Here is a 25,441-nt window from a genome sequence, read left to right as displayed (position 1 = left end):
TAAGAGTTTAGACTTTAGATATATTCTACAAATGTGATTGTATAAAATATAGAGCACTTTAGAAATTTTTGAAGTAAACTTATAAATGAGTTAACCTACAAGTGTCATACATTAATGGTACTTATTGGCTTTAGTTTATAACTATTTAGAAAAAAAATTTAACCCTTAGATTATAAATAAGTTTTACTTACATAAATTAGATTAGTTTTTGTAGCCAGAGTTGAACTCGGTACAAATTTTCCGACTCTTGACTCCGACTCCACCAAAAAAGGCACCGATTCTGACTCCTCCAACTCCATAGTTCTGCCTAGAACCCCCCTTTTTGTTGTTATCCCCCCACCCTCCACTCCAAAAAAGAAGAGTTTTTTAAAGAAAAACCTGTTTTATTTTTAATCTTTATTTACTTAAAGTACTTTATATGGGAATTTCATCTAATGAAGTTTTTTAGAATAATTTATTTCTAAGAGGAATTTCTTTTAACCAAAATTTTACAAAATAACGAGGTAAATCATTTTTCTCTTTTTTTCAAAATTTTGTTTCCTGTTTGCTATACCGTCACCAAGGCAATCTCGTATATTATTTAGATTTACGTAGTTTTTAGTTGAGGATAGACACTTTTTTGACCTTATCCCATCTTTCTTAATTAAACACGTGGTTTGTGAATACTTCTTTATGATTCTACTAAAAAATGTTAAGTACTCCAGGCTTAGACTCATAAAATTCTTAGTTAGTCAATAAAATTATCAATTCAATGTATCGTATCTAAATAATAACTAACACTTGACAAATAGGAGAAATAGAGAAATATTTTGACGGTCATAGTTGTGAGTTGATAAAAAATCTCTATTTGAATAGAGTATGAACAAACAATCAAAATATTTACAGTCACAAGACAGTACCTAGATAATATATTCCCAAAAAATAAAAATAAATAATGCAAATAATGCGTATTAGGATATTTTTTTACTCTGAAACGGATCAAATAGTTCGCTCTTTATCATACAAAGTTTTGCATAATATGTACATTTTACATGCATGCACGTGTTGCAATATGGTTTTATACTAGATTTGTGGTTCCCCAGTTCGATTTTTTTCTCAACTCCTAAAAATATGGATTTTGTATCTTTGAAAGTCTTAGTCTCAGCGTCAAGACCAAAATCAAAGAAACTAGATTAAGATTTTCATTTATTGATCTCTATCCTACAAAGTCTTGTTTTGGTTAGGTTGTCTGGGCCGCAACACTACTCTATGTTCTAGTGTACATATTTTTTAAATACATTTATTTGGATAGTCCACAAATACTACTAGAATTATCTAAAAAATTCGGATGAATTTGGGATTGAAGACATATAATTAAACATTATAGTTTAAAATTCCCTCGGTAGATTAAGCTTTAGAAATATACATTTTCTAAATTCAGTATATAAAAATTAGCTTCTCAACAGCACAGCAAAAAAATATACATAAAATACAAACTAAATAAAAATCTATAAAATAAAACAATTTTAATATCAATTCCTGTAATCATAGAAATAAACAAATAACCAATAATCACAAAAAACAATATATACACATTATATATTACTAAAAGCAAAATCGTATTTTGGCCAATTATTTGCGCTTAAAAATAAGTTTTGGACCCACTGCAAAGTCAAAAAATATCTTGTCGAGTTTGATGGTGAATATCTTATAATATCAGACAAGTTTGATGGTGAATATTTCATAATATCAAAGGTCCAGGCCCATCATCAATCGCCTTTAAAATCTTCATTTAAATCACTTTTATGCAACCGAAGATATTCAGTCTATTACATGATAGTGCAAAGTCTTCCTTTGAATTAGAAAAAAAACCTTATTCAAATGTCAAGGAAGTAGCACGTTCAGAACTTTGGCGTCTATATTGAGAGAAAAAGTATATTTCCCGGTACATGAAAACGTAGAAATGTAGAATTTTTTTTCTCGTTTATCAAATCAAATATTAAAAAAAAAAAAAAACCAAGAACAATTTTATGGAATTTGTTAAAATCGGCTAATGAATCGCAAATGGTCAAATGGTGATATTGATCACCCTCTATGTTTAATTTTCTTTAAATGCTTATGCCAATCTTTTATTTATTAAATTATTACTGGAAATATTTTTTTTTGTTCTCTTCCGTCTTCATCTATAGCTGTTTTGAGTTCAGCATAAAAATAGGGGAAATTGCATAATTTTGCCAAGGAAATCCAAGAAAATTTCAATTTGAGTCATTGAGATATAAATAGTCCATGGCGGCCTAGTTTTTATTCATTTACAAAAGCTCCCTTACAAATATGTTGCACTGCAAAATATTTTGCCGACATTTTTAATAGTATATAACTCCTTTAACTGGCAAAGGAGCATTTTCTAAATGTCCAATCAATTAACTCATCAAATCGCCTAAGGACGTAAAGGTAAAAATAGTGAATTCAGATCGATAGAGGATATAAACTGTATTGAAAGATTTGTTCTTCACAAATAGATAAATATGGGAATATCACCAGACATTTGGCTCCAACAGGACATAACAATGGTTAACACTCTAAGGGGATTAATGGATATTTTGAGAGAAACCTCTTTACCCCTCATTTTAATAAATGGCAATTTTGTGTAGCTTGATCCTTTTTTTTTGTTCTAGTGGCTTTTTGTGGGATTATTCATAATCCTAAGTTTTTGCCAAAAATTTTACCTCGATGATTGATGGTTATAACACGCGGATAAGCAATAAGTGTTATGAAAAAAAAATATATATATATTTATATGGAGCGATGTAGCTCAATGAAATACGCGCTCAGGAGAAATTAATCTCTTAAACTCAATTTTATAAGTTGAATACTCACTGGCTTCTAGAGAATAAAATATACATTATAATTATTTATGTATTTAGATTGTTGAACGTTCAACCAAAAAACAAAAAAAAACCAGACAATTTGATAATGCTTTTAGGAATCGTCAAGCAATTAAAATTGAGTCAAGTAGTACTTTAGTCTCTAGAACGTTATCTGTCTGAGGTTTAACTACACCGTTCGTTGCTAAACCACACCTAAATTCACATCTTATACATAGATTGGTATTAATCAAAATAAAATAAAATAAATTTGCAATTACGATATATTTATTTCATTTAATATACATGTTTGACAAAATCCTATAATAAAAAGTAAATCAACTATATTAAGAAAAATATCAATTCATCTAGTGAAAATATGTACGTAATATTGTATTTTAATTCATATAGTAAAAATATGTGTTCTGGAGAGAAAAAAAAATCTTCTGCTTCTATAGTTCAATACAATCATCATCAAAAGTAATACCCTCTACAGAAGGTTTAATAGTAGTTAATTCTGCATCAGAACTCTTGATCCGTCGACGCAAGGAGTCTGTTGGTGCATAATTAGTACGTCGAAGCAAATTTCTAAAATCATAAGGCCCTGAATCGTCATCATCTACTTGAGCAAATGAATCATCCGGTTTCTTTTTTAGAGTATGCATTTGTTGAATAAAAGAAGGATTTGGTTGTTTATCTTCTTTCACGGATGATTCCATGGCGAAAGAATGTGTTCGGGAATCAGTTTTTTCAGGAGATGAGGGAAAATTAATGCTAGGGTAAGATCCTCTTGAGTCAGTTGAACCTTTTCGACTCTGATTTATTGAAAGGGTACAGTGGATACTAGGGTTAGAGCTTCTGGAGTCTCGTGATCCCCTTCGACTCCTTGCTCTCTCAGATACCTCATTTTGTACTCTCTGAATCAGTTCTGAGGAAGCCGAGTCTAAGAGGATACTCTGAGGAGTAAGAAACTTGGGCGTTACATCTTGATTCTTGGAAATCAAACCCCGAGTTTTATGGGATCTATGAATGTGACGGTTGATAAAACTATCCCAATTTTCATGAGGACCTCCATCAGAATAAAAGTGTGTCATAGAATAACGACGTTTAACATTAGGATCGATATATTTATTATTGATAGGTTCGTTTTTTGTTATGAGCTGAGTTGGAACAGGTGGTCTTTTTTCTATGTTACTTGACACTGTAATTATGGGGTTTTCTAGGTTCACCTCTTTTACATCTTCGAGTTCAATTGGTAGTTTGTTATACTTATAGTACTTATGAGTGTCGACATTATTCAAGTGAAGTACTTGAATGAGATCCACTAATAAAAGTCGTTTCTCTTGCATCGTTCTCGTTACTGTCTTTGTTGACTTTTTCTTGAGCATGTTTTTCTTAAACATGGTCTGAATGAACTTGGCGGCCTCCTCCTCAGATAGTCCTTCATCTTTTAGTTCCCCTGTTATCTCATTCATTTTTTCTTCTGATGTGTCTGAAATATTTATCATTTTTTGAATTTTTTCTGCTAAAAGTGGGCCAATCTTTTTTCTTACAATGAAGCCTCGAATATGTCTTTGAATCTCTAACGCAGCATTTACTTTGACATTTTCATTCATATGGATATCCTCAGTGAGTACAAATTTTTTGGACGGCTTATATATCATTTTCTTCTCTATTACGGAATGTCCTTCAATGGACATCTTATTTTTGACTCGGTATCTCCATCTACAGCTAAATCTTTTAGCAAGCATCAAATCTCTTAGAACTGCCCATTTCATCTTTTGTGTATTGATTTTTGCAAGCCAGGATCGAACAATTCCTTGGACTTTAATAATTTTTCGTATTTGATACTCATAAAGCTTAGATAGGTATTCTACATGATAATACTTTAAGAAAACTTTGGTTTTACCAAGAGCATACCCATCCATTCGTAATCTCAGCATAAGAATTTGACAATTTTCTTTTGTTGCCACAACTCTTTCATCGAAGGAAAAACCCAAAAAGCAGTATCGGCGAAGGAACTCAGCAAATGTTAGTCGACATGGATAGCCTATTTGACGTATTTTTACCGTTTGAAAAACACCGGAGTATTGTAGTTGGCTCATTAGATAGGAAGTGTCCAAATTTCCTGGCTTTTGAAATTTATTTGGCTTAAAGCATTTGATAAAATGTGGTGTGCCATTTAAAGTATTTTTGAGTAGGTCAGTTAGTGAATACCTAAAGAAAGTGGAGAGAGTTTGTTGCGAACGAGTTTGTGAATGGGTTTCTGTAGCCATTTTGCATATGTCTGGTGTGACTGGTGCCGAATTATTAGAGCATGAAAGACGACCTGTTTTTGTAATTGGACAGTTGAACAAAAATCGGATTATTTCATTTTGCGAGTACCGCATGACAGCAATCAGCTCTGGAGGAAGGAAATTCCTATTTTTATCGAGGAATTGATTCGGAGAGTACTCAACTTTTTGAGCATAGTGCTGAATAACGAAAAGTTGGAATTCCTGTTTGGGGTGTGAATAAGCATCAAACTTTTCAAGGTTATTGTTTAACTTCGAAAGTAATGTCGTTTCTGTTGAGGATGGAAACTTACATTCCTCGTCAATGAGAGCAAAAAGTCCAAGTGGACGTGATAGTAAAAGATCTAAAATACTGTGATTACTTGAATAACTTTCCATTTTGACAAATATACCCTCCATTTCATACTCTTCTTTTTCCATACGAAATACCACTTGATTAAAGTAATAGAATAATTGCTCATTTGTTGTATTAATGCAGAGTTGCTCAAAGGAATTAGTCTCAAGGGTCTCAAATCCAAAAATATCTAAAATACCAATTGAATTAGACTCTCCGTAAACATTTAGTGAGTAGCTCAATAGTTTATTAATGGAATAAACAATGTAATCGAAGAATCGTGAGTAGAGTCCTTTCGCAAAAGCATCTCGCATAAATTTTGCTTCTTCAGGAGAATTGCTCCGAGTAATGACTTCTCCCTTGGTTGATACAGTAGAATTTTGGAAGCAGTCAACTAATTCTTCCTTGTTCACACCGAGGAGTTTAACTATTTTGTCTAATATATCAGGATTAGATACTTTACAACCACCCACATTGTCATCAGTTTCAACTGGTGTAAAATCAAGATCGCCTATGTTGAGTATACTAGCTATAATAGTATAAATTGTTTCTAAGTCATTTTCTCGGAAACCCAAGGATTTTAAGGCCACTATAAAATTATCATAGTCTTTAATCAATGGTGTTACTTGATCACCTAAAAATCGATGGATCTCATTTAAATAATAATCATTTGACTTGCCATAGTGATTTAGACCCTTTACTAAATAGTAAAATATATGAAAATTGCAATCATCTCGAATGTCACGATCACTTGTCACTCTGGAATGTTCCAACAAGAACACAGAAATACGTGCGCCTGTGACTTTACCATTTACTGAGTAAGTGATTTCTACAACTTTAGCGAAGCGACTAGAATTCCCATTAAGTGGAGTTTTGGCATTCCCGAAGGCTTCTAAAATGGGATTGATCTGTAGGATTTTATCCTCCAAATTCCGATTTGGAGCTTTTCCGAGATAAACAAGCATTTTCATAACCCAGTTAGCACTCATTGTCTTTCCTGCTCCGGATTCTCCAGAAATAATAAATCTCTGATTCTTTTTCTCGTGTATCATATTATGATAGGATGAATTTGCCATGGCATAGACGTGCGGCAGATTATCATACTTCGACTTATTTCGATACTTACACATTTCATGCGCTGAATAAATATTTAAAGTCTTACAGGGATTAATTGAAATAATGATTTCGCCAATATAAGTGTAGATCTTGTTTTGATTATACCTCATTTGTAAGTAAGTACAAATAGTGTCAGTATCAATATCATCAAGAGAGGCTAGATCATCAACCAAAATTAGAATAGGATCAGCGGATCTCTTAATTCGTAGTAATCCTCGCCGGATTGTTGGATCAATATGATTACTTTGGTTATATAAACACTTGACATTCTCAATTTTGATTTGCAATTGATTTTTTATGTATGAAGGATTTTTCGGGACTCTTTGGAGAAATGGATGTTCCATGAGTTCCATTATAAAAGGCCTTTGCTCATAGTCTTTGATCAGACATTCATTAACAAATTCAACTATTGATTAAAGAAAATGATACATGTCATAAGTTGACAAATGCACAGAATAATAACTAAAATTACCGAAATCTTCTGACCATCGCTCAACTTTTAAAAGAGCTGGAGGTGGATTTCTTGGAATTTGGAAAAGAGCCCTCATTGGATGAAGCTCAGATAATGGAGCTTTTCCTTCAGCCAGTTCAATTGCTGTTATACCCAAAGACCATACATCACATCGAGAATCATATGCATGCGTTTTGAGTTGCTCACAGGATATTACTTCTGGAGCCATCCAATATGGCGTTCCTACAGAGGTATGTCGTTTATCATAGGTATCCTTAATATTACAAGCAATTCCATAATCAATTAGTTTTACATCTCCACTACTTGTCAGCATAATGTTGTGACCTATACAAATAAATTACATTAAATGATAGGAAAATAAGAAATAGATAGAATAAAAAGAAGTACCTTTGATGTCCCTATGAATCGTTTTTTGAGTGTGCAAGTAATTGAGAGAATGAGTGACCTCACTCAAAATATAGCAAACTTCTTCTTCTGATAAACTTGGCAGTTGATGATCACGAAGAGATTCTATCAGATCGGTAACAGATCCTCCATCGCATAAATCCATTACCATCCATATTTCATCACCACTTGAACTTTTCTTTAGATAAAGACCCTCAAAATGTGGGATATTTGGATGGAACCAATGTGTGGTCAAAACCTGATATTCCTGCTCAATTTCCTCAATGTTATCAGTAATATTATCAATAACTTTGATAGCCACATGACGTTCAGGCTCATCATTTAAAGTTGCTTCATATACTTCACCAAAAGTTCCTTCTCCAATCAAATTGGTCAAGTTAAATTTGTCTTGGGGGTCCGGTAAGGACTCGAAATCGATTACTTTACTTATACCTGTATAAGACATTCTTTAGCAAGTGACTAAAGGCTATAGACTAAACAAGAATCACATTAAATGCGTTGAAGCATTTTCTTTATACATTTTAATCAAGTACTGAAGTCCCACAAGTCGGATCTTGATCCTTTCTCTTATTAAATGGTATGTAATGTAGGCCTGTATTTATCCTTCCTTTGTCTTGTGCTTTCCTGTAGCTTTTTCTATTCATCATTTTAAGACAAATGTATATACATTAAATAAGATTCTCATATTAAAAACTTACTCACATTATAAATAATTTCATTGTTAGAAACGAAATTCTTAAATTGCGAAAATATGTCTTATGTAGTAAAATACAGAGTGGACCATAAATACTGTAACACATATTTAACTTTACATAACTCCTATGGGTTTGTAAAAATTTCCCTGGTATATTAGTGATAAATTGTCAACAAAGTTTGTTAAAACTTTTTTTTGTGAACCTTCATTTACAAGAATGGAAGGCAAACATGTCTTCAAGCTTCATGCTTGGGAAAGAGCAACCCAGAGATTTTTAAGGCCTTACAGGTCATGAAGATTAACATAAACTTCATAAAACGTACCGTCAATAGATACAAGGAGATAAATAGTGTCGAAGATTGTCCTGTAAGGGATCGACCACGAAAAGCACAGACTACGAAGAACATAATAAAATCCTATGAAAGAGGATTCGGCGATATCCAAAGAGGAACCTATGTAGAATGTCCATTATGCCAGGAAGTAGACACACAACAATGAAAAAACTTGTCAAAAAGACCTGAAGATGTCCCCTAACCGTCATCTGAATAGATAACTTCTTTCGAAGAAAGGACCACCTGAGTCTGTTGAAGTTAGGCATAGCTCCCAACATTATCTTTAGTCATGTGACAGTTTTTTATTTGAGTCAAAATGTAAGTCTCAAAATGATCAAACCTTGGCTATAAAAAGATTTGATACACCTTAGAATCTATCCGACGTAAAAATCACAGTCAGTGATTGATTGCAGAGCCATCAGTATATACGGTAAATCACCCCTAGTCTTTGCACCTTCTGGAGTCAAAATTAACATCTTAGAATAAATAAACACCATCCTGGATAAATGTCTTTTTCCATAGGCAAATTCTCACGTCAAAGAAGAGACTTTGTCGTTCTATAATATGGTGTTCTTTCTTTTGGCTTCCATTCAGTCCGGATTTGAGCCGGATAGATTTTGAAATTTAGCCCATTCTGGAGGACAGGGCCGGCATGAAATGAATTGTCACTTATTTGTAAGATAGTAATATTTAGTAAAATTTTAGGTATATAATAATATAAATAAAAAAGTTACATACAATCATTTACTTTACAGTATTTAGTCTCCACCCTGTATAAAAAAATATATAATTCCATAATCGTATGGCTTCATCTAAAAATACATAGGAAATGTTTAACCGAAAACGGGGAAAACTATAGAATTAAAAAAATATATATATGCATATATATATTACTCTAACGTGTATACATAATGAATTTAGACAAATTAAGTTCTAATAAATGTGGATTTAATCCAAATGTTAGGTATAGAATAATATTCTCTTTTCATTTGCCTATATGATATTATACATATCTTTAAATTTTAGATAAACTCAATGAGACTTAGAGATTAAGCGAAAAATGAGTACCAGAACGTAAAATAATTGAATGATTAACTGTAACTTTTTTTTAAAAAGGCGTTAATGTCCTTTTTCTTTTATAATTGTTCTCCAAAGACATATTTTACCTGTCGACGTAAGTTGAAACCTAGTTGCCAACTATGTAATCAATTTATGTAATAATTTATTTACTACGAGAATACTTTTCTTGTCCGCTAAGGATGCAGAAGGTATCATGAATGACTCCATATCTAACTACACAACCTTTATAAATTCAAAAAGTGAATTTTGCGAATGTAAAAAAAAAAATGTATAATATACGTCACGAGAGAAAATGACAGTATGACTTTCTCTGTGGAAAAATGTTTTCTAGTAGTTGACTAAATTTAGAGAGAAATTGATCACGTTATTGTCGTTTTGTTTAAAAAAAAAAGAAGGACTGAGTGCTATACCATAAATTTTTAAGAAAAGAACAGATAAAAAGGATCAAAGGGTGAACGGATCCGAGTTTGGATACAATAAAACAAAGATGTTATTTATTTGAAAAATAATTGTATAATTACTATTTTAATAATATCATTTTTTATTTATTTAGAAGAAGAATAATTCCTTACAATTTATAAAAACTTAATGCTAGGATTTGAATTATATTTTCAAAAGAGTCCTACCTAATATTTCGGTGTTACAAAAAATTGAGATATTTTCGAAAATGAAAGACTTTGCTTTAGTTAGTGTTGTAGTCAAAATGACTTATCTCAAGATCAATATTTTAAGAGATCAAGACCAAGAATTTCAAGTATCGAAACTAAGACATGTCTAGATTACCCCTCTAACTCGAGTCCGTAATTTTTGACTCGACCTTAATTGTGACTCTAATCTGTTGTCACTGTATATGTTCCTTATTGAAGGAAGGCGGAGTGCTGACCCTTGTTATTAAAAAAAAAAAGATTAATTTGTGTAGAAGTTAGTGAAGATACCCAAAAGAATATGAGGGGGAGTTGGCTAGAAAAATATTTCTTAAGCCTGTTAGGTCTATGCATATAGTAGTACGAAGAACCACAATGATTAATATTGCACAAATATATTCGATTGGAAGTTTGTTGGTTAAGGATAAAAGAAGTTTGATGGCTAAGCAGTGTTTAGATGTTGGTCACAAATTTATTTACTGTATAATTAAGAAGAAAGGGTTTTCTAGGGTTTCTCCTCAGGAATACTTTGAAAAACTTATGTCATTATTTAAGATTAGCAAAGAGAGGTGGCAAGCCTTGTACAATAGTAATCGTTTTACCTCGATAAACTTTTTGGGGGACAAGAAAGATGAAGCAAATTGAGGGAGCTCTTTTACAGAAGAGGGACAAAGATAAAGGATGTATGGTCATTATAGACAAATTGAGGGGGGAGGATAGGGAACGGATGGTAATGAGTTTTTAACATGGACTTCAGGTAGGGGGACTGGTTCTGAGGGTGTAGATATTGAAGAACGGATAAATAATATCTCTGAGGTCATGGACCAGAGTGTGAAAGAGAATAACGATGATGACATGGAAGGAAGGTAAAATTTTGGAGGATATGGTGCAAGTTTCTACTCCAGATGAAAATAATGGATATGTTGATATTGAAAGTGGCTAGGGCACTGCTGATGGGGGAAAGATAATGAGGGGATTACAAAGTACATATAAAAGAGTGCTTTGGAATCCTGGAGAGAAAAAACGAACATACTGAGGGGAAGCAAATAAGTATATTATTTAGAACTTTTAAGAGCTACATATTTCACTTGCACTAACATATTAATATCAATGGGATGTAAGATATGAATTATATGAACAAGAACTAACATTGATGAATTTAAATATAGATGCCACGAGAACTGTGAATGATGTAATCCACTAGAGTTCATACAGTACAAAATTGTGTGTAAGGGAAAATAAGTACTTGGACGATTATTAGGGGTACAACGAGAAAAGTAAATACTGTGTAAGACAATTCCAACTTTTTTGAAAAAATGTATGAGACTCAGGAAGATAATACTTTCAAATCAGAGAAATATAAGTTGGCCACACCTCATACTTTCTCTATCTATACCAAAATTGGAGACAGCGACAGAGGATAGTTGAAATGCATCTCTCAAAACCTCTTAATAATAGGGAAATACATTTGGTATGTCAAGCGTAGGGGCGTGAAGTGAATGGAAGAATGTAATTGGCTGAGAAAGAGAAGCCGCGAAGTGAAGCGAAGAATACAGATTAAAGGGGGGCAATAATGATTTTTTCTTTTACTCGAGTAAATCTCTAAGCACTCGACTCGACTCAATCAACTCGAGCGACATGGCATTTTTAAATCAATTATAATCCTATGTGAGAGGTTGTTGAATAGTACCCAAAAACTTCCGAAGTGATGTAGAATCATTAAAATTATGTATGTATTACAAATATTTTCTTATAAAATATTTAAAAAACGCCATTATTAAAAATTAAAATTTGCCAATTTACTTATCCTACACAATTTTTGACACATCCAAAGTTACAATCAGATTCTTATTATGTAGATAATATTTACATTTTGCCTTTATTCATTGTTTCATGATAAATTATTGAAAATTTATCAATATATTGAAAATGTGTATATTATAAAAAAAATTATATAGACTAATATTTATTAGGTGATGGATAGAATCCTAGATTCATGGAAGACGCATACTTTTTTTCCCGTTGCAGGATGGATGGAATATTTTCTTTAAGTTAACAATAATCATTTATGGGAACAATCAACCTTCTATGTAATTTAAGATAAAGATTATTGTTTTTGTTTGCCTCTGTAGAAAAAAATATTAAATAAATAAGCCTTTTATATTAGTCTAAATTTTATTGAATAGAAAATAGTTTTATAATTTTTCTAGTTTTTTTTTTACATGAAGACAAGCAGAGTTTTTATTGCTTGATCTCCTTCCCGTCAATTTTCCTTTAAAAAAAAAACTCAACTTTTTTAGTAGTAAAAATTTCATCTATTAAGAAAACAACTCTCTTCCAGACGTCTGATAATGACCTAGATCTTGCAAACAAGTATTTTCTTGATTAATATGATAACCCCTACAGTGATCGTTGTTGTGTCTTGATGAGTTTGAAACTATTTAATACCAGGAATCCAGAAGGAACGAGAGAAACAAGAAGAATGCGTGAAGGAATGAGATTAAAATATAAATCAGAAGCAAGTAAAGATCTAACAGAAACTTTTTTGACGCACTTTGAGATTAAAAATGCCATTATCATAAATACTAAGCTTAATAAATCCCTTGAGCAATCTGGCTTTATGTTCAAATTTTACAAAAAATACGTTGACTTCTTGATCCCTGTTCTGCTCTTGTTTTTTTTTTTTTTTACAAAAGAGTAATGTCTCTTGGTTTTTCCCTAAATTTGCATCTGAAGAACGGATTATCTTGATACCAAAAGGTAACAAGAATCCTAGATAACTGAAGAACTAGCAACCGTTAACCATGCAGAATTCTATATACAAAATTTTCTCATATGTATTGACTAAAAGAATAAATAGTTTGAAGGACGCATATGTATATGAACCCTTCCCAGTATGGATTTCTGAAAGTTAAACTTATGGCTAAATTCCCTTCTCTTTACATACCTTCCTCGAAACATCAAATAACACCACTGTGATTGCTATAAATTTTACCAAGGCCTTTGACACGCTATCTCGTGAGTTCATCATTCATACGCTATATCAGAAAGGAATCGGCTATTTTATAATTAGAATGGTCGGAGTAATCTTAGTGGGTTCCTGTACCATTGTGAGATATATTTTTGTGAATAGAAGAGGAGAAAGACAGAGGGACATCGTGTGCACATTGGCGTTCAACGTAGGGATTGACAGATTTATTCAAAATATGCAGCGAGGTGACCAAATCATTGGCTTTCTGGGATACGATCACATCCAAAATGGCTCTGCTATAAGGACTTAACTTTAGTCTAGGGTGGGAGTCCTTTCCAAAAAATGAAGTCAATCAGAAGAATTATGACCTTACCCAAAAAGTAAATATTAATCCAGGAAAAATAAAGATATTCGGAGCTAATAGAGGACTGATAGAAAAAGGATGACCAAGCCTCCGTATCACTAGAAACATCAAACTTCTTGGAATCTGGTTGGGAAATGAGGGTTGTCAAAAGAATAATGAGAAAATCGTGAGGAATTTAATGAAGCTACCTTTTTCTTCACGAATTTCAACCTGAATATGTGGGACAAAATATTTGCATCGAACTTTTATGTTGTCCCAAAAGTGGCACATCTACTAAGAGTAATGCCATACAATGAGGACACTCTTAAATTTATCCACTATAGAGAGCTCATTTCTCCAAGTGAAAAGGAGAGGGAATATCTCATATGATAGGCTTCACGGTCCACTGAATAGTAGACCGTCTCTCTGTGATGAGCGTCCTAGAAAAATGGAAGGTTTTGAACTATTATTGGGTTAAAAAAATATGGAGTAGCGAGCAAACAAGGGTATTTTACACTCCATGATTTCTTGAAAGAGAGACAAGTCTTTCTTATGGGTGTCCCATAAGCTAGTTCTAAAAATATTTCGGAGAATCTTCCATTATACTCCAAACCAATTCAATATCTGTGTAAATGGTGCATAGATGCTACAATGAATTTGGAATTATCTCTCAGTTGGGATCTGCCCATAATAGGACACTTTAATTTCTCGGAGGTGCGAACCTTCTCCGCCGATATTGCTAAAAACGTTCCACAGTCAACATTACTAATTGATAAAATGATTAAACGGTCCTTTAAATCAAGGTTAGGTCATTTAAGGGCGTGGGAAGGCCCATGGTGTCGTTCAGGATAAAAGATACCTTCTGATAGTTGGTTCAAATATCGCTTACTCTCAGGAACGTTGTAGGTTGTGGCAAAATTCTTAAATGACCATAGGATTATTTGTCCGTCTTTCATTGAAGCAAGACAGCTCTTCTGGAGCTGCAGGCTTTTAAGTGTAACTTATTAGCGGATCTCATATATACTGCTGGAGAATTTTCGAACAACAACTGGTAGGTATGAATTTTTAGAGCACTATTGTGGGAAGCTAAGGTCAACGCCATTACTACAAAAAAATCAACAATTAATACATTCAAAAAGGACAAAGAAAAACTTCAACCTTACAGACGTCCTCTCCACTTTTTATTCTCTTATCAAAGTCATTAAAGATATGGACTAGTTCTACAGTTAATTGAAGGCTATGACATTACTATTATTTATTTTTTAATTGTTTTTATCTTTATTTTTTAGTAAGATAATTTTCTCATTTTTACCGTTGTTTTTTTTTAAGCTTAAAATTTTATTTTTTATGGGATGTGTTAAGCTTTTTGGTTTTGTCAAAACATTTATATTTGGTTCAGAATAAAGTTACGCCATGTGTCAAAAAAAGAAAAAGAAAAGTGGTGGTGTATTGTTCGATTAGTAAAAATACAAAATACATCCTTTAGGATGTTGGTATAAGGACTAATACCGCTGAACCAAAGATTACTTTTGCTGGCACTACGAAGTTAGGTATCCCTATATAAAATACACTTTATTACATTTTCATATAAGCCAAAACGGAAATAACCTCCAAAATAAGTTAAAAAAACTTAATTAATTTTGTGATTCTTGAGTAATATTTACGAAGAACTAATAGCAAAATAGCAGAACATTACCAACTTTGAATAATTATCTGCTCAAAAAAAAAAAAAAAAAAAAGGACTTGGTAGAAAAAAAATTTAAATGGAAAAACCCTTTTAAATATCTGGAAAAATGTCTCAAAAGAATTAAGGAATAATCCTTAAGTATTGGGATAGTGTCAAATTACTAAGATGAAATATCAAAAGAGATTACAGCGTTCTACTCAAGCCTGTAGAAATGTTATTTTTCACTTTGTCAGGAAAAGATAACATACAAAATGAACCATCTCTAAGTTAATAAACATCCTTTTTCTGAGGCAAAAAGTTGGCTCCTATATAAAAACTCCTATTATAAATCCCCAGTAATGTCGGGCCTGCCGTTTGAACTCTATAAGAGATTTATTAGAAAACTTACCTTGATTCTTAAATTAGTGTTTCAAGAAATCTTTGAAAACATGGAATTAGCATATTTGATTATTTCAGGATTATTAACTTTAATTAAAAAGAAAGGAAAAATATATAATTTTAATGTATCAAAGTATAAACCCATTATGTTACTCAACATAGTGCATAAAATTTTCACAGATATCCTAAAAAACCAACTGGATAAAACGTGGGAAGTCAGTATACAAAATGAACATTAATTATTTATGAAAAGTAAATATACGTAGTACTATCTGAAGTTACCGAAGTTGTCATTAAAAGGCTGTGCAGATTGAAATTCAACTATCCTCTGTCGCTGTCTCCAATTTTGAGATAGAAACGGGAAAGTATGACGTGTAGGCAAACTTGTACAGGATATCACTCTTTCCACAAGATGGTAATTCCCTCTCACATCTCTAATATGATGCAGAAGTGGTGTAAGACTAATTTCCTTAGCTTCTTGAGCAAACACTTTAAGACTGGATCCAGTCATCATTTAAATACGGTATTTTGGAATCTGGTCTATTCTAGAGGACAAGGCTTGCAAGAAGCCCTATCAAAATTTTGATGCTCAAAAACCTCCCTGATTAGGAAATGGGGCAATATTTTTTTGGAGGGGATCATTTTGTGCTGAAATAACCTGCCTAACAGACTAATGGCTATAATTCCTGCAAAAGAGACCATTTTGCATTATTTTTTTGTTACATATAGATACCTATATATATATATAGATCTCAAATTGTATAAATAAAAGAGTTATAAACAGTTATTCATTTGTCAGTGTTAAGGGTCCATCTTATGGCATCGTTTTTCTCCCTGAACCATATATTTTTGGAATCTGTCCATTTTTCTATTTTTTTAAGGAAACTTTTTTGTTTTTTTGTAGATGAGCAATTTTGTAAATGAATTTAACTCGGAAAGGGACTTTTTTTAAAATATAGTAATGTATCTTCTTTTATGGATCTAAAACTTGTTAGTCTATAAAATATTCAGTGCAGAAAGGTGGAGGGCGGTTTTAGTATAAAATAACAAAAGTTTTAGAACATCGAAAATAGAAAAGTGCTGTCCAACAAATACTATAAATGGGTATATTCTTTTTGGTTTATTTTCGTCTACACATGGTGAAAAAAAAAAAATATATAATTTTTTTGAAGACTTAGGGAAAAATTTAATTGTCAATCAAATTTTGGAGTGCATGACCTGAAAGAGGGAAGACCAGTAAAAAAAGCTTCATTATATGATTAAAATTTTGTTTTATTTTGAATAAAGTAACTTTTAACAATGTTTTTTTTAAATCTCATGACTGAATTCTAGGTCCAGTTCGGGGGTTGTATGTTTGATACCCCTGCACTTGAAAGTTTTGTAGGGTTAATAGGTTTTGTGATACGCCGCAATCATCAAATACCGTACTGTATCATTATAAAAAAATGACCACAGGACTTACAAATCCAATATATAAAACGTATTTTCCAGGTTATTATTACAGTCTAATGAATTATAGACTTTTTTTTCAACATTACCATGTAATTTCCAACAACCAATCACTTATTCCTAATGATATGTTTACGGTTATAAATCATAAAGGGCGTAAAAAGATAACTTATTCGGTCAGAGTGAAGTTTTGAACATCAAGGTTTTAATCTTGTTTTTTTATTTGAAAATCATTTAGTTCTGTGTACAAGTTGTAACTTAGTTGTAACTTAACAGATAATTATATAATCATCAGTCATTTTTTATATCAACTATATATTGGTATATAATTTCTTTTTGATCTGTTAAAATTTCTAATGATTAAGACTATTCAATGACCAAGATAAAAGTTGTCCAAATATATTATTAATATTCATAAAAAAAGTAAGAACAATAAGCTGTTAATATCGCAAATATAATGAATTTTAATTATTACATTATTCTTATTGCATGCATTGTAAAATTGCAATTTATGATTTTTTGATTACAGTTTGTACATAGAGGGTGTATATTTATTATAACCCACTTTTTAACTAATTTTTTAGGAGACATGATATATCGTATTCCAAAAGTTGTGACAATTATAATAATTCCGCTTTTATTGTTCTTAGACTACCTAAAAAAGTTTTAAAATACTTGAACGCATTTTTTTAGATGCCACACAATCAGATTTTAGACAAGTCGTACTCGAATGACAAAGTCTGTAAAATTTGTAAGAAATGAAACGTAGCCCACGACGTTATATTACTAATAAAAACATATATAACAATTTGTTATTAGCCTGTCGATTTTTTTGTTTCATTTCTGTTAATCTGTGTTCTTAACGTTGATTGGTTGAATATGAATTGCCTCTTCTTGATTTTAAAGTAATTCCCAGCACGAAAAATTGAGTTATACAATGATTGTAACGACGTAATCCCAATTAACTTTAAATAATGAGGTCTTATGGGAGTATGATACATTTCCCTAGCTCATAGTGTAATTTTGTATTATGAAAATATATTAATTAATTAAATATATTTCAATTAAACACAATTTTTTTGTGTCAAATCTATATGCAAACGAATATCCAGATAACAAATTTCTACAATCTTTATTTAATCTACGAATCCAATATTCTATTCGAAATACATTTTTTTTGCACCTGAAAAAAAAACAACAAAAAAAAAAACGTAACAGCAATTTTCACCAATTTCTTATTTTGCCCATAACTTTTTTGTTTTTGAATAAATTTAGAAAACTTCGTTATTCGCATATTTGTTTTTGGAGACGCCAGTCACTTTTTAATTTATAACTCAACCCCAAGGTTAATAGAAATACAAGATTAGAATATCATGCAATTGGGTTTGCTAGAATTTTCAATCTGATCTGCACAAGACAGGCAAAACACGCAACCACTCATAGTCTATGACCTCACTAATGCTAAAATTTTCCATTTAATGCATTGTACCGACTGTTGGAAGGAACAACAGATTTTGACAGAACACACAACCACTCATCTACCATGATGTTAATATTAAAAGCGTGGTCAAGTCAAGCATCAGTTGTACAAGCGTTATGGTATAACTTTGTATTTCTATTACCCTTGAATCAACCCTTTATACGTCAACTCCGTCTTAACTTGACCAGTTTCAATAGAGGCACCCATACAAAATTTTGTTCTCCTAGGTCCAATGTTGTGGGCACTAATAAAGGACATACAAACTCTATTATATATATACAGATAGTTAACTTTTATGTAATCAATATAGTTATTTCACTTCCAAATATGACTTTGTATCCAAATTATACTCTAAAAACGGAATTTAAAAAAAGCTGTATACGGTAAATCTATGGCAGTTGACAGTTTTAAATTCTAATGACCATTTTGTTTTTTATGGCTCTAATTTCAATAATATATGCAGGTTTTAGCAAACAAATATGCTGTTACCTCCCCCCCTCCTCACCCACTTCGTACTCTTGCCAGTTCTTCCATTGAGAACAATGGCTGCTAATTTGTATAATGGTGGTCGGACAAGTTTCCGACCTCAACGTGAAGATGACAGCACTCGTTAATAAAAGCTGTTCACATCTTTATACCATATTTTGACAGCTACTCACCAAAGTTTCAGCTATTTTGGACGCACTGTTGTTATGTAAGAGTCCTTATAGTGAGTTGATGTGAGTGTTTTTCTGAAGATGGACAAAATCCAGTAGCGAGTTTTCTTTAAATATATTTTTTTTAAACCCTAACGTTGAAATAGATTCAAACAATGGCAAGGATATAATGACATGTTTTGTTTAAGTTTGACGCGTCTAAATGAATCCAACTCGGAGTCGTTGAGCCAAAAATAAAAAATGTATCGTAAATAATTATTTGCAGAGAAAAAACGCCGAGTATTCTGTGGACGGGCTCCAGAGATCGGAGTATATCTTTGTTGAGTTACAAGAAGACTATGTTGAAAAATAAAATAATTAATTCAGAAAAAAGTCCTGTATCTTTGTTAGGTCGGAAACTTTTCAAACCACCCTCGTAGTTCTTATTAGACTTCTTTAGGAAGTTTAAGTCAATTCATTCATCAGTTGATTCAAGTTACGTAAAGATGCGGAATTCAAATATCCTGATATGAGGTAAAGTCCCCCCTCCATTAATTTCAAGTATAAAATAAAGAGTTTAAATATTTTGCGTAGAAAATACTTGACGATGTTACATCACAAACACAAAAAAACCACTAACTGATTTTGGGCCTTTTTTAAATTTATTTTTGTTTGAAAGTTACGACATACAACGTTAGTAACGACGCGTTTTGTATACTAACAATCATCTTGTTTTTACATGTAATGAAAAACAAAACAAAAAAATACATACGACTGATTAATATTTTGAATATTGCAGTTCTATAAGGTGGACCTTTGAAGAAAAATATTGATAATGATTATGTCATTAGAATGTATCGAGAGGAAAAACAATATAAAAAAATAGATCCATCGTTTTTCAACAATGTTCAGTATTGTTCACATTGCGCAATGTTAAACATGTTCCATGTTATAGCTCCATCATATATAAAAGTATCAAAAATATGTTATTAAATTATATATTTCTATATTGTAGATAAAAATAACTATTACTATGAAAATAATAAGATATTTTTCTCTAATTTTCCTACTTTCTCTTCGTCTCTAATCAATCAAAAAAAAAATTAAGGAAATTAAGTGAAGGGAACCGGGTTGGGCAAGGCCCTGTCAAATATTAATTGATTCCTTTTTTGTTAATTTTTTTGAGGCAAGAATGAGTTGTTGTTTTAAATGCCACTTACTATCTATATCAGTGGTTCTCAAACTATTTACAGAGTCTATTACCTTTGAAAATATCAAGATCTACTGGTACCATCACCATTATAACCAAACTTAATATTATGCTCGGCAATAAGTAATTTCGTATTTCTCACTTTATTTCAATGCCTTATAAGAAGTGTTGTAATGATTCGATTTAAGTCAAGTTTGCCCTATTCTGTTTAATAACTTGTTGCCAACGAGAATTCGCCTTCATAAACACAGAAAAGCTTATATAACCAAAGATTTTGAGATTTTGGAGGTCCAAACAAAATAAACAGCTAATGGTCATATAGTTGCCGTTGGTTTACTATATTCAAACTAGTTTACATTCCTTTCCTTGGTTCCCCTTATGGTTTCTCCCTCAGTTTTTGGACTGGATATAGGCTTGGTTGTAAGCTTCGGGGTTTGTATATAACATATGAAGAATTAAATAAATAACAAACAGCAACAAAAGGAATGGTTTAAAGTATTTTTTATAGCTTTATACACTGTACATATATGGATATAGTGTATAGTAGATACATAAAAAATACTATATCACTTTTTGAAATATGTTATATAAGTATGATGAGATCCCTGATTATTATTCAAACTGGTCCGTCCATATCGCTATTATAAAACTTGATTGGATTGAAAAACATGTTTATAGCATTTTTTCCTTTTTGTTTTTCTTTCAACAATGACAAATAACGGTCTAACATTTATTTTGTTTGATTTGTTCAGATAAAAAACCAGCCATTCCATTTAAAGTCATTAGAAAAATGAAAAAATGCTCTGAAAATAGTTGGTAACTTTCAAAATATGTCATTTTTTTTCAACTATTCACTATTTAGTACTAGAAGTATATATGTTTTTATGGGTAATCCGATTCAACCAAGGACAATTCTACTTCAGAACATGAAAAAAATAATTGGAGTGAGAGTATTGATTAAGGAGACAGCACGTGGTTAGATTAAATAATACGTGCTGCTTCAGGGACGTTCACAAGATCAGATATAAATAAATAAACATATATATTTTTTTGGGGTGAAGGTTTTGGTTTTTTGAAAATAAATCCCCCAAAAAATTTTACCTTCTTTTCCCATAATTTTTTAAAATTCCAAAACGAAATTTGTTTCTTTTTCTAATACAAAAAAAAATCCTTCATTGGGGGGGGGGGCTACATCCCACCCTGTGCGCCCCTTCCTGCAGACGCCCTTGTACTTACTAAACAAATGCTCCTTCTCCAATTTTTTTCTTTCAGGTTCTGAAGTAGAATATATTTGATTTTTTAATTTATCAGATAAACGTTCAATGTACAATAAGAGAATATATAAAGTTAATTTTTCGTGAAACACTATTAACTATAAAACAAAGTTTACACATCCAGCAAGTACCAAAATCAAACTCTAACAAATTGGCATCTACACACACTCATACAAAATACCGCATCATTCAGATTTAAGATGTTTCATCTTTTTTACAATCCAGTGATGCTTAGATAGCAATGCTATTACTAGGGTTTTGTGATTGGGTGTCTGATATTTTTTTATTTATTTAGGGCCTGACTTGAGTGACTATGGATAATTACTCCTCCTGATAAAATTATTGGGCAGCTTGATTACAGCCATAGGTAGAATGACAAATGTCTTTATTTTTTTATGTTTCATTTGTTCACACAAATCCATGTACACACCATTTTTTGGAGTACACTTAATATATGTTGTTCACCATAGCGTCTCTGTAATGAACTCTATTTTAAGGATAGTAATCCAATTCTATATTTATTTTTTATATAGAAGGACCTTTGAAAACATGTCAAACAAGTTCCATCTCTTAGTTTCATTTATACTTCGAAAGTGATTAGTACCTCTCATTTATACTCCATAATTATTGAGTACTCAAAGTTGGCTTATCTATACTAGAATATTTTGACAATAATTATCGTCTCAGGTGCTCATTGCTTAATATCTTATTCGCTGGACAAATAACAGAAAATAATGAAATTGAAAGAGGCTGCACAAGCCATTCACAAACGCAGGTGAGTTATCTTATTTATGTCCATTGTACAATATTGTACATATATTGAATATGTGGCGTAGTGTTGCTGATTTTATCCATACTTTTTTGTGAAAAAAAAAAGTATGGATAAAAGTGATTGAGTTTATTGAAAAATGTCGAGGGGGCAGTAAGTTGATATTGAAACTTTTTTTTCTTCTTTTTTTTTTAAAACACATTGCTAAATTATATTAAACAAAAAATTTGTTTTTTTAAAGATCTAATTTGGGATGGAAAATTTTTCATATTTCTCGTGAGCATGGAGATCAAAAATGCTCTATTAATACCTTTTTGGAGGTAAATATGATATTCTGTGTAAAGTATACTTTTGGATAATATAACTGATGTTTAAACAATGGATAGACTATTTCTCGAACTGGGATTCGACCATATACCGATCCTCGATGTGCAAGTTTGATTCATGCCTTACAAAGTGTCTGTATTCAAAAGAAAGAACAGAATATAGAGAATTTGTATTTAGATTTAAATGAGTTTATGTCTGTTTATGAAAAATCCAACCATGTATTCTTAGAAAGAATATTCATTGATAATCTGGCCATCCCGGATTTTGAATATTTTACTGAAAAAATTACGGAATTATTTGAAGAAATTAAACAAAATGAGGGTGGAAAGGTGAGGTACTCTCTACTTTTTATACTTCACATTAGCTAACTAATTTTTTTTACTCAAAAAGCCTGCATCCTATATACCTCAATTGGGACGAGTAAGTCCGAAAAAATGGGGTCTCTCAATTTGTACTGTGGATGGACAGAGATTATCCCTTGGAGATTGCAAAGATGAATTCACCATACAATCGACAAGGTTAGAAAAAACTTAGTGCTTACAAATATAGTATCTTCGATACTAAATTTATTTGGCTTTTCTCTTTTTTTAGTAAGCCCATTACGTATGCTCTATGCTTGGCTGAATTGGGTGAAAAATTGGTTCATAAGTATCAAGGTCATGAGCCCTCAGGTCGAATGTTCAATGAAATTGTGTTAGATGGCTATGGAAAGCCCCATAACCCAATGATTAACTCTGGGGCTATAATGTCGGCTGCAATCTTACTCAATTTGGTCAAGCCTGAATTGAATATCTCCGACAAATTTAATTATGTCTATAATTTTTTTAAGAAAATGGCTGGCGATGAGTTTGTTGGCTTCAATAATTCTATATTTATATCCGAACGAGACACTGCAGATCGAAATAATGCTTTGGCTTATTTCATGCGAGTAAATAATTGTTTCCCATCTGGAGATAATAGTATTCAGGATATTTTGGACTTTTATTTCCAAACATGCTCTCTCAAAATGAATAGCGATAGCAATAGCGTTTTAGCAGCTACTTTGGCTAATGGAGGAGTTTGTCCAACGACGAATGAAACCATTCTTCCACCTGTAGCTGTTAAAGATGTCCTTTCCCTCATGCTCTCATGTGGTCTCTACAATTATTCTGGAGAATTTTTTTTCAAAGTTGGATTACCAGGCAAGTCTGGGGTGGGTGGATCTCTCATTCTTGTGGTTCCTGAGCTAATGGGAATAACTCTTTGGTCACCCTCCCTGGATGATAATGGAAATACTGTCAGAGGCGTGCAGTTTTGCGAAAAACTTGTTAAAATGTTTAATTTCAACAAATCTTTGGACTCTAGACTTTGTAACAAAATCAATCCAAGACTCCACAAAAACGAACAAGCCAATCGCCTACTTGCCTCACTCCTAAAAGCAGCTGAAATCGGAGATCTGAACACACTTAAAAGCTCTTATTATCAGGGTGTGGATATGAATGTTTGTGACTACGACAGTCGAACTCCACTACATATTGCTGCTGCCTATGGTCATGTAAAAGTTGTTAAATTCCTCACGGAGATTTGTAAAGTTAACTTGAACTGTAAAGACCGATGGGGATTGACGCCTATTGAGGAATCTATGAACGCTGATTTTTCCAAAATCACAAAGGTCCTTCGGATAGCTATGTGCAAAGCATCTGAGACTGTAAGATATATTTCCCCTAACTTTACACATTATTTTCTTTTTTTTCCATTCAGGAGAAATCTGCAACATTACTTTCGACTAATGATATAGTAGAAGAGGCCGCTGCTCGTTTTATTCAGATCCGTTTTCGAGGTAGTCGGAGAAACAGAAATAATTCCGAAATGAATGGTAATTATACATACACATATATTATGGTTCATTTTATATATATTTATATCCTTTCATTCTCAAAATAGAAATCGTAAAGCTTGCAATGGCGGAAAATAAAAATAACCATCCTTTGAATAGTGAAGAATGATCTACTTCCTCTATAATTTTATTTATAACATTATAAAACAAATTAATTAATTCTGGGAAATAAACATCTACATATTCATAAAAATATTTCTTATCTTTGAATCTCTAAATCCTGCAGTTGTCTTCAGGATTATGAGGATAGATGGGGTGGGAGGGGGTAATTCACATGATTTTATAAATCATGTCGGAGAGGTAATTTTTATGAGAGTTGCTCAAATTATTACTTAGTTTAAAAAATATATATATAGCATTTGTTAAAGGGTAAATAACTATAGACAGATCATCAAGGTTTAAATAGCCTAAGAATGTTTGGGAACCCCTATTTTAATGGAATAATTAACTTAAAGTCATGCAAGAGGTTTATTATATTAGTATATTTTTATGTTGCAAAATCAGAATTTTCCAATCAAAAAAGTCAACATCTATTTTAAATATGAGGATAAATTAGGACACTACGATGTTTTTAGAATGTATATATGTAAGTTTAATTGAAATGAATAACATACTCATTTTTTGGATTAAGAATCCAAATTAAATTAAAAATCGCAGAAAAATGAGAGAGGTTTAAATGACTGAACTCATACCTAGCAACAGCCCTGATTGTCGGTTAGATCAAACTTTTTTTGTGAAACTAGTTTTTGTACAAAAAATAGATTCTCATAGAATCTCTGAACTTAATCAGGGGTTAAAAAAACCAATTTTTTCATTATATAATTAGAA

The 25,441-nt window shown here is 31.8% G+C and overlaps 2 protein-coding genes across 3 annotated transcripts; one reads left to right on the top strand and one right to left on the bottom strand.

The window, feature by feature from the left end:
• Positions 1 to 3,113: 3,113 nt before the first annotated feature.
• On the bottom strand, positions 3,114 to 7,998 carry ninaC (STKc_myosinIII_N_like and MYSc_Myo21 domain-containing protein ninaC). Its single transcript, XM_040711898.2, has 3 exons — positions 7,447 to 7,998; positions 7,060 to 7,383; positions 3,114 to 6,993 (listed from the first exon to the last, which is right to left on the bottom strand). The coding sequence occupies exons 1-3, from the start codon at positions 7,907 to 7,909 to the stop codon at positions 3,296 to 3,298; spliced, it is 4,485 nt and encodes a 1,494-aa protein (XP_040567832.1). The 5' UTR covers positions 7,910 to 7,998; the 3' UTR covers positions 3,114 to 3,295.
• A 13,866-nt stretch (positions 7,999 to 21,864) lies between these two features.
• Positions 21,865 to 24,806, top strand: LOC121117446 (putative glutaminase 2). 2 transcript variants are annotated; one of them, XM_071888207.1, is made up of 8 exons: positions 21,865 to 22,008; positions 22,175 to 22,416; positions 22,652 to 22,730; positions 22,797 to 23,066; positions 23,128 to 23,255; positions 23,329 to 24,424; positions 24,478 to 24,592; positions 24,661 to 24,806. In XM_071888207.1, exons 2-8 carry the CDS (start codon positions 22,376 to 22,378, stop codon positions 24,720 to 24,722), a joined length of 1,791 nt encoding a protein of 596 aa, XP_071744308.1. In that variant the 5' UTR covers positions 21,865 to 22,008; positions 22,175 to 22,375; the 3' UTR covers positions 24,723 to 24,806. The 2 variants fall into 2 exon arrangements, with proteins under 2 accessions (XP_071744308.1, XP_040567819.1); XM_040711885.2 differs by lacking the exon at positions 21,865 to 22,008 and having other exon boundaries at positions 22,039 to 22,416.
• The last annotated feature ends 635 nt before the right edge of the window (positions 24,807 to 25,441 follow it).

The sequence above is a fragment of the Lepeophtheirus salmonis genome, chromosome 1, assembly GCF_016086655.4.
Source record: "Lepeophtheirus salmonis chromosome 1, UVic_Lsal_1.4, whole genome shotgun sequence".
Classification (NCBI taxonomy): Eukaryota; Metazoa; Arthropoda; class Copepoda; order Siphonostomatoida; family Caligidae; genus Lepeophtheirus; species Lepeophtheirus salmonis.
This window is presented reverse-complemented; position numbering and strand designations above follow the sequence as displayed.